Source organism: Pocillopora damicornis, chromosome 3 (assembly GCF_964200805.1).
Source record: "Pocillopora damicornis chromosome 3, jaPocDami1.2, whole genome shotgun sequence".
Classification (NCBI taxonomy): domain Eukaryota; kingdom Metazoa; phylum Cnidaria; class Anthozoa; order Scleractinia; family Pocilloporidae; genus Pocillopora; species Pocillopora damicornis.
In genome coordinates this window covers 895,174-905,000 of record NC_142672.1, presented here as the reverse complement: position 1 = coordinate 905,000, position 9,827 = coordinate 895,174, and the positions used below count along the sequence as shown (strand labels likewise).

The 9,827-nt window shown below is 39.2% G+C and overlaps 3 protein-coding genes across 4 annotated transcripts in view; 1 reads left to right on the top strand and 2 right to left on the bottom strand.

Annotated features, from left to right (window-relative positions):
- Positions 1-289, bottom strand: part of LOC113674026 (collagen alpha-1(XIV) chain-like) — a 3,437-nt gene extending 3,148 nt beyond the window's left edge. For both annotated transcript variants that reach the window (XM_027190498.2, XM_089199680.1), the window contains exon 1: positions 1-289. This exon is cut by the window's left edge and continues 261 nt beyond it. In XM_027190498.2, the coding sequence (XP_027046299.2) occupies positions 1-226 (226 nt within the window). In that variant the 5' untranslated portion in view covers positions 227-289.
- Positions 290-6,267: 5,978 nt separating this feature from the next.
- On the bottom strand, positions 6,268-7,325 carry LOC113673927 (cysteine/serine-rich nuclear protein 3). Its single transcript, XM_027190395.2, has one exon. It carries the CDS (start codon positions 7,182-7,184, stop codon positions 6,465-6,467), a length of 720 nt encoding a protein of 239 aa, XP_027046196.1. The 5' UTR covers positions 7,185-7,325; the 3' UTR covers positions 6,268-6,464.
- Positions 7,326-8,497: 1,172 nt separating this feature from the next.
- LOC113674059 (histone H2A) lies at positions 8,498-9,322 on the top strand. Its single transcript, XM_027190533.2, has one exon. The coding sequence runs from the start codon at positions 8,616-8,618 to the stop codon at positions 9,000-9,002; it is 387 nt and encodes a 128-aa protein (XP_027046334.1). The 5' UTR covers positions 8,498-8,615; the 3' UTR covers positions 9,003-9,322.
- Positions 9,323-9,827: the final 505 nt, after the last annotated feature.

The window sequence follows — 9,827 nt, the reverse complement described above, 5'->3', positions numbered from 1 at the left end:
TTGTGAAAACTTCATCTCGTACTTTTGTAAAAGCACCGCTTAGTGTGCCTGGTTGGCCTCCAGGGCCAGGTATGCCGCCTACGAAACTCGTAAAGTTGGCTTTGTTGTATTCATCATTGAAGAAGACCTTGGCCATCGCAGGACCATTGTAGTCCACCAGAGCAACACGAGTTTTGTCCTCAGATACTGCATATTCATCGACAAAGTTCTTCAAGATGGTTACCATTCTTGCAAAGACTGAAGAAGCTTGAGCTCCAGACGCACCGATTACAAAAGCAAGATCGACGGCTTTTTCTACAGAATATGACAACAACAAAAAGAAAATACGGCATAAAGTTAAGGCTGCACAGTTTAAACTGAATTAAGCTGACCCACGGAGAGGAATTTTAACAATAGCCACGAAGACGGATTTACTTTTTACATCTAGCAGCTTTTATCAGCTTTCCTTCTTAATAAGATGATGCCCCTAAAATCTCAACACCTCCGCGGCACACGCGCTAATTTTTTTGTCCGCTACAAAGTTTGAAGCTTTCAACAAAGGAAGCCGGTGAGAGGTCTACTAATCGACGATCAGAAGCCTATTTCTCGAATGTTCGATGACTGAAAATGTCCAGTGTTGCGGTAGGGGCTATTAACCGGGGTCCAGCCGAAGGCTGGCACCGGTCATAAAATGCAGACGGTTTCTGTCGTTTTTTCAACGTTACATTGTTAGGGATATATCGCTGACTTGAGATATATCACTGGCTCGTTACTTTTGGGAGTGCTCGCTGGCTCATTGAAATCTTATCCGCCATTTTGAAAAGCACTAGGCATGGAGAACAGTCAAGAGAAAGATTATAGCTTTTTGGGGAACGACACATTCCCCAACCTTTACGATGCACTAGTTTGGTACTTAAAATATGGAGGAATAATAACGCTGAAGCGACTTTAAGAGTTTTTTGTCTCTGATTGTGAATTACGTCAGTATTAGCCTTCACAGAAGAGGGGGGAGCAGTGCGAGATATTAACTATATTTATGCAATCCCATGTCCCACTGGGCCCCGTAAGTTCCAAGTAGTGGTTCTAGTTAAAGAAAGATACGACGGACATGGCAACAAGAAATTAGCAAAACAAAAGATTTCAATAGGCTCTATTGGATTTTTTGACTGCCCAAGATCTGGGCGCAAACATAGCGCAAGCTTTAAAAGTGTCAACATGCAAAAAAAACATGGGGGCTCGATAAGATCGGACGATTATTATCTGCAAAGATGAGCTAGACACACTTTAACTCAATGCAGTTTTTCTGTAACGGAATCTAGGGTTTCCGGCAACTGCACCCGTAATATTCATAGGCCTTCTACGCCTGAAAAAGAGGTCAACTGAAAAGAAAACACCGTGGGAAAGATTGCTAATAGGCGACAGCTTCGAAAGTTTACGCATGCTCAGATATAGATCTTGGCGAAGTCTTAGTCCATTACGTAATGTTTTGCAACAAAGAAAATAGGGATCTTTCGAGCAAGATTGATCGCGTTTCCATCGTTGGAATTTCCAAAGATTTGCTAGACCGTTAAACATATTCGCGCCCTTCCTAGTCCCTGTGGATAAAAAAAATTCATAAGACCAAATTTGAGATGGAGGAAGAAAACACAAAATTGCAAATAGCGATGAAACTTCCTTTGTAACCCCAATTTTTTTTTCAGCTTTTAAATGATCGGCAAGACAAATTTCACAAACTGTGAAAATTTTGAGAGATTTCACCGCAGTAAATTGAAGAAAATCGAAGGTAAAGCCAAATTATCACTGGCGAGCGCCTCCCTTTGTGGAGCCTTGATAACGAAAATCATTTTGTTAATATTTACTACAACAAACGATAGTCTGAACCTTGCTCATCGCCTTTTGATAGCGTATAGTGACCTTGAAAAGCAAAACATTAAAATTTTCTGGAAAAACATTACGCTGGCGCGCGCGCCAACGTTGAGGAAAAACATTGAGGAGTCTTCCTATTGAACCCAACAATAGCTCAGCACGTGCTTTTAAAACTCTGTACCATTTCTTTCAAAACTTTGTCATTTCTCCGTGTTTCTGTGAAAAACAAAGACTTGAAATCACCATGTTCTATGCGCTCTTAGAGCGGCCGGGAAACTTCTACAGTAATTCAGCCACGTTTATATTTTTAACTCACCGTTTTCTGGAAGTTCACTGTCGTGACGTTTTAAAATCCCTGTTTTAATTTCTAACAATTTTAAGGAAAAAAAGCGCGAGATTTAATTTATCCTGTTTCCTCTCCTTATATCTTAAATTGTTTGAATTTTTGTTTCTCGATGCTGCATAAATAACGATGAAGGAAAATCAGCTATTAGGGCACGTTAAGTGAATGGGTTTTTCAAGGAACAAGCCCAGATGATAAGGAACGAAACCTCATAAAATAAAAACACAGATTACAAGAAAACATGTTTCAAATTAAAGAGTAATGAGTAATCCAGTTGTGAATGAAAACCTTCAATTTCCATGTCGCAATAAACCAAAACTGCCTGTCCAGATCCATTTAAATCCAACCAATATTTCTTGCTAATGACATTTTTTCCTTCACTCGCTTTTATTTCCCGACATGACACTGCAGACACTTCTGGACTGGATCCCAAAGGAGCTGTTATATAAAGTAGATAAAACAGTATAAGCATTAATTAACCATAGCTTCTCTTGCTTACTATAACTTCGACTGCACACAACCAGACTCTGCCGAGAATAGCTATGATATCTAATGCATACCTCTGTCGACTAAACGTACGCGGTAAAACCGAGCAGGATCTGGTTGGAAATTCTCAGGCCTTGCCTCTTCGGTCCGGTTATTCAGTTCACAGTGCTTTTCTCCGATTACGTAATTGTAACTCTAGCATCTGATTTCTCTCTCACAGCTGATGTCACACTCGTGGATGGCTGTTACTGAGAACTTCTTGAAGACGAATCCTTCCAGAGCCATTCCGCTTATACTCGTTTCCTTTCTGCATTGTCCATCTGCGGATACGATGGCCATCAAGAGGCCAACGGAGAAAAACAGACACACTTTTCTCCACATTAAACGACCACGATGAGCCAAAAAAAAAAAAGTGGGTTTTCGGTGTCTCCTGTTATGGAGAGTAAATGAAGTCGATCTATACTGAGAATTGTTCTTAACTACTTCTCAAAGCAGTGAAACTTTTCTCAGCAATGTTTATCAGTAGGTCACGAAGCAATTTCTTACCTCAGTTTGTTATAACAATTTTGTTTCGTAACATTTTTTTACATCGACCTTTAATTGGCTACCAGAATGCGTATAACATTGATTAGCTCAGTGTTTCGATGATAAAAAAACCTACGTGCGATTATCCTCTTGTTATTGCCGCGCATCTCAGGGTTCTACGTTTTTTTTTTTTTTTTGCAATTCTACAGCTGAGTAATGGGAAAAATACTTCAGTAGTATAATTCAGCTACTCGAGCTGGAAAAATGCCACCGTTGAGGTAAATATTAGCTCATAGTTAATAATCACTGAAAAGTTTAAGAGGGATCAGCTTAACATGAAATTTCTTGTTTAAACACAGGTAAAAAGCAAGAGTTGAAATTCTCTTGTAAACAACTGTTGGAGGGAATCATCGGTTTCTCTTCTATTATAAAAGGAATTCTTTTCTTACTGTGTTTCTTTTTTCCTCTGTTACTTACTTACATTAATTATTTACAGCTTTGTTGACGAGTTCGACTCGCTAACAATTTTCGTCTTAATCTTCCGCTGCTCGATTATCTTTCGTCCATTCGCATTGAAGTTTAACAAAGTAACTTTTATAAAACTAGGAAAGCCCCATTTTAAACTTTAGCCCATGGAATAAGCTACATCACGGAAAATTGAAGAGATTGTTTAGTTTTTTCGTTTGTTTTATGTCATGGATGTTTTTCAGTTAAGTGATGACATGTGGTGGACGGTGTGTTGGTTCTCTGTCCCTCGTTGGTCCCTTGATGGCCATCGCGGTATCTGCTGACGCACAATGCAGACAAGAAACGAGTATAGGTGGAATGGCTCTGCAGGGATTTTTCATCAAGAAGTTCACATGAGTGTGACATCTGCTGTGAACGAAAGACCAGGTGCCAGAGTTATAATTACGTAATCGGAGAAAAGTTTTGTGAACTGGATAACCGAACCAAAGAGGCAAACCCTGTGAATTTCCTCGCAGACTCTCGGTTTTACCAAGTAGGTATTTTTGGCAGAGGTACGTAATGTGCTTTAAGTGAAATCTGCTATCACAGTTCTGTTTAACTAGAAAAATTAATAGCTAAGGCTTGTAACATTTTCTCTCATTTCTATCACAGCTTCTCTGGGATCTATTCCAGAACTGCCTGTTGTGTCGTGTCAGGAAATAATAGCGAGTGAAAGCAAAGCCGTCATCAGCAAACAATATTGGTTGGATCTAGGTGGATCTGAGAAGGCCGTGTTGGTTTATTGCGACATGGGAATGGAAGGCATTTGTCCAAACACTTGACTGATTTGCTTGTTCATCGTATCTTCATTTTCTTTCGTGTTTCTATTCTTTCTGTTTGTAGCCATTAATGTATGCAGTCCAATTTCGAGTTACATTACTTCAAACAGAGCTAACCACCTTTTTTTTTTCTAGATATTGATGAGTGCACCGCTGGTACTCACGACTGTGACGAGAATGCCGGCGCTTACTCGGTATCAACACTGTCAGCTCTTACATCTGCATGAGTAAGCAGAGATGTTAATTAGAAATGTATGACTTTTAATTAATGAACTTGAAGTGATGCCCTTGTAAAAAGAGATACACTTTGATTGATTATCTTGTTCGGGTAGATCGCCAAACGCATTTGGAACCTTTACAAAGCTGGTAAAACAATAGGCGGTGTTTACACCATTAAACCTGAAAAAAGGTCTGCTCTTGATGTACTTTGTGACCAAAAAATAGCTGGTGGAGGATGGACAGGGATCCTGAAAGAGACTGGACAACTCGGTTGAATTCTACCGGGTATGGAAGGTAGAGCGAAAAATCACCCAGCTGTTTCCTTGACAACTGCACTCGCTGTATGTCGTTAGCCCGCTATTTTGCTGGCTTCCATTGACGGAGGGCCAATGACAGGTTAAGCTGCTCTCTCTTCATGTTAACCAACAAAACTCGTGATCGAGGCTTGCACATAAGCGCTGTTCTTTTCGAAACCAACTTTGCCAGGACTGTTTGACTTACAATTTGCCCTTCAATGTAAAAGACCTTTTTATGGTTTCTTGAGCCAACCGGAGCCTTGTGAAATATCATTAAGATATTAACTAATTTCCCTACATCTTGGAGGAATAGCAGTGTTATGCACAAAAAATAACGAGAAAAAAAAAACATTGCAAATTAAGAGTAATAGTAAATAAAGTCAGCCACTGAACTAACGGCTTTAATGTGTTGATGTGTCTATGAGTCGTGAATGGATGACTATTTTAAAGGGGTCCTCGTAAAATATCGTGCAGCGAAAAATCTCTCGAATTTTAAGATTTGAGGATTTTGAGAAAAGTTTCGACCCGCAAAAATTGAGAGAAAAGACAAAGAATGAGTGAATGAATGGAAACTCCGTTTATGAACCAAGCGTCAAAACGGGTACTTTGTATTAGAAATCACTCGAAAATCCTTCTGCGAATCATTTACGTTGCATAGCTCCTCTCTGTATAACTTGAGGTTCAAAAGTTACATATTTGAAAAGTTTTATTTTTTTCCTTGCCGATGTTTCGCTGCAAGAACCGGGAAATCGGAAAAATTGTTTCCATGCAAAATTTCTAAGATTTCAATCGGTAAGAATTTGTTCTCGTAAAACACACAAATGCTGACATTCACACCGCCAATTCACTAAATTAACTCCCGCAAAATTTCATGCTCCCTATTTGTTGTAAATTGTAAATCGCTGAATCCTTTCATGTTTTAAATATCGATGTCCCGCGAAAAAAAAAATCAAAAGCAAAAGAAACAATGGTAATATAGCTTAATAAAAAATAGCGAACATGTCATTTTAAATATTGAATCGATTTTCACACTAGTTCTTAAATAGACTCTGGCATTCACGGCATATCAATATTTCCTGCGAGTCGGCAGATTCTCAAATGGAAAATATCTTTAATTAACTTTCCGTCTTTAGCTTAAAACTGCAAAAGATGACACTTTAGTAATCAAAGGCTGACACATTACCGGTCTTCTTGTTGCGATATGGGCATTTAGCTAGCTGCCACACTACAACACAATGGAGAATTTTAACGAAGAGTCTCGATCTTCTCATACAAAATATAATTTTATTTCGTGCAGATTTCGCACCCCCTTAAAGATATTACACATTTCAAATTTCAATAAATCACACTCTCGGAGTCATGGCTCCGATATTTAATGTTCGTTAGAAACCTTTCGCTTTTTTTCTTATCCTTTTGATGTACAGTGTACAACACAAACGACGTAAAGATAACCTATGTTTTGAGCTATGAAACGGAAGTAAAACCCATTACTTGTCTTGAAGCTTGCAAATCATTCGAATCTCGTTCTTGATCGGGTGTCGATTCACGCCAGAGATATTTCTCTCCTCGAAGTTTCCAAACTGTTTCAATAAAATGACGGCGTACCGTAATCGGGTCATACTCATGACGTCCGTGAGGGTTCTGGCATCCTTCACGGCTACAGCCACACGGAAAACTATCTCGATCGACTTGACAATTTATTCCGTTTAAACGACAGCTACATGAGTCAGGCTCACAGAAGTCTTTACACGAACATCCACAAAGCTGCCGAGAATATCTAATTTGCATACACTCAATAGCCTCTTGTTTGTTGATTTTCTTTACGCCGGCCGCTTTCAAAATGTCTTTGCGATCCTTTTGTGGAATTGGCATAAAACAGTGTTCATCGTCGCTGTCCACGCTATCATATGAATCTTCCGTATCGCTTTCGCTCTGATCTTCTTCGGATATTAAAGTTCTTTCGACAAAGCTGTGTTTATGTTTCATCCCAAGCGTTGTTCCACCATTCGAAGGCACACACGTATAACCTTGTGTACGAGGAAAGTGGAATACTGTTCTCTCGCTGAAACGGACACGTCGATTCCGTTTCGCACTCTGATATTCCTCAACATTTCCCAAACTGTCGGCGCTATCAGAACTAGCTGTACTCAATGAATCTTCTTCTTCCAGTTTTCTCTTCGACATTTTCAACCTTTCTCCCTGTCCTGTTGTTATGGGCTCAGCCCAGGTAAATTACCAAAACGATCGAAAATTCACAGTGGCAACTTGTTCTTTATGCGAATTGACAGCTCCTCAACAGGTGCAAAGCTACCATTGAGCGGGAAATATCATTGGACGGTGGATGTATTGTTTTAAAGGAGCCGTCAATGAAAAAAACGGCTGATAGCGCTCATTAATTATTTATTCCTGATTGGATAAGACTTCTACCTCCTAGTTCCTATTGGCTCAGGGAGAACAAAAAGTTTTCATCACTGAAGACGCGAGGCGAAAGCTCTTGCCACGTCTCCAGGCCACGATTTTGAAACTGCGACAGCTTTATGTCGAGGCACGTTTCACTCGCGTAGGAAAACTTTCCTGATAAATGAATGTTATGTATATGTATGTTCTGTTGAAAGATAAAGCTGTAACTGAATTAGCCGGCTGAATTAGCATTGAAGGTCACCCCAATAAACCCTAAATTCAAAGAATTTCCCACCAGCATAAAAGATAAAACCGTACCTGAAATTCGAAAGCAGGTACAAAATTTATTTTCTCTATTTTTCTGACTGACAGTTCGACACCGTGGTTTTCAAAGGAGGTTCGACCAAAGTGTGATTCAGCAGGTTTCAATCCTGGTTTCGCATATAACTTTCTTTGACCTCAAGTATCGTCAGTGTCTTTTAACTATTCCTACTCCGGCTGAACGATTTGCTTTCCATGAAAAAAAATGAATAAAAAGTAAAAATGTGGTTTACAATAAAGGTCAAATGTTCGAGGTCGTTTATCAAATAATCCTCGAATTTAGCGCGGGCTAAAAAAAAATAATTTAATCAGGAAAATAAGATCATTTCACCGTTTTTTTAAGCCTTTGTTAGTTACGAATAATTGGATGAATGAAATTTGGCGATCGGTTACTGAAACGTTATGCTGAAGAAGACTACGTGCCTTGTAAAAAGAAAACTCTGGCCGGATTTATTTGGCTTATGTATGGAGTTTTATGAAATCCTCTCCTGAACACATTTCCGTTTAGAATCTCGGCCGGCTTACTATATATAGGTCGCTTTGTTATGGTGTTAGCTTAATTTCATTCTAGCCTTCATCAGCAATATGACAACGTTTAGTAATTTTTTTGACATTTTTCCGATTTTTTTCTTCTTTCTAACACAGGAAAGACTCTTGAAATCGTACAGAGATAAAAATGTTTTTGTTTTTTTGGGCTAAGGAAACAGGAAATACACCAATGGTTCCTTAGACTTCCGTTTATACTTCTCGCGATGTGATTGGACGAACAATAGAACTTTCGATTCGTTAAATAGAATGTAAACATTCTTGTACTTGATTTGCTCCATTACCTGATGATATCTCCTTATATATCAAGTGTTCTTTATTTCCAATAGAAAAGATATACGGTAAATAATGTCTGGACGAGGGAAAGGTAAAGCTAAGGGTACTAAATCGAAATCACGTTCTTCCCGAGCGGGTTTACAGTTTCCAGTCGGCAGAATTCATCGTTTGTTGAGGAAGGGAAATTACGCTGAACGTGTTGGCGCAGGTGCCCCAGTTTACATGGCCGCTGTTTTGGAATACCTTTCAGCTGAAATACTGGAACTCGCCGGAAATGCAGCTAGAGATAACAAGAAGTCTAGAATAATCCCACGCCATCTTCAGCTTGCTGTACGCAACGACGAAGAACTGAACAAGTTGCTCGCCGGTGTCACCATCGCCCAGGGAGGTGTGTTACCGAACATTCAAGCGGTGCTGTTGCCAAAGAAGACCGAAAAAGGAGGAAAAGCCACTCACTAGACCTTATATATTTGCTTGGAAAGCTAACAGTTAACCTTATCAAAGCCATTGAGACGAAGTGCTTTAAACGGCTTGGTCGTTTACTTTCCCTTGGCATATCAAGACTACAATTTATTTCCCCAGTCATAAATGAACAGATTTCTATTGAGTGGATGCTGCTACGAAGAAAGATAAATAATTTTCTTGATTGATTAGCAAAATAGGGTGTATCTAGGAAGATTTCCATACATCTCCATGCTTTCATGATCTTTTAATAAGCACACGTTTTATTGATGAAGAAAACTGTGGCGAAAATAATAAATCGCATTTTGCCTTTGGTATCACGGCTTCGTTTCAGTAGCACTATGGGATTACACGAAAATCTTTCCTACTTCTTGAGGAACAGTCAAATTGTGACACTATTCATTGTCAGGTGGCAGTGTGTGCCTTCTTGTCAGTTGCTGGGATTTCTTTAGATGCCACCAAAAATAAGAATAACGTATCTATTTGGTACTGCAACAAGTTTGTGTCACAATACTCAATCCAAACAATACAGTAACGAAGGAGGTTCTATATCTTCTGGCATCGATATCAGACTAAACTATGTCAATTTGAGCTACAAGTTACAGTGGCGAATTTATTTGCCCTATTAGATTATCTGTATCTTCTTCCACTGTAGAAAGTCTTCTGCTTTCACAAGTAGCCACAAACAGGGCGAACCTCAATTTCGGTCCAAGGAGACTGTATGTAAATACTTCAAAAATTGCTCTGAAAAGAAATTTTATGGATATGGCTGCTAGACGTTTCCTAACGTAGCAAGTTCCTACTAAGCCATTGCTCTGAAGA

What these genes read in the sequence shown, in the direction of transcription:
- LOC113673927 (XM_027190395.2), bottom strand. Translation starts at nt 7,184, where the DNA reads ATGTCGAAGAGAAAACTGGAAGAAGAAGATTCATTGAGTACAGCTAGT.
- LOC113674059 (XM_027190533.2), top strand. Translation starts at nt 8,616, where the DNA reads ATGTCTGGACGAGGGAAAGGTAAAGCTAAGGGTACTAAATCGAAATCA.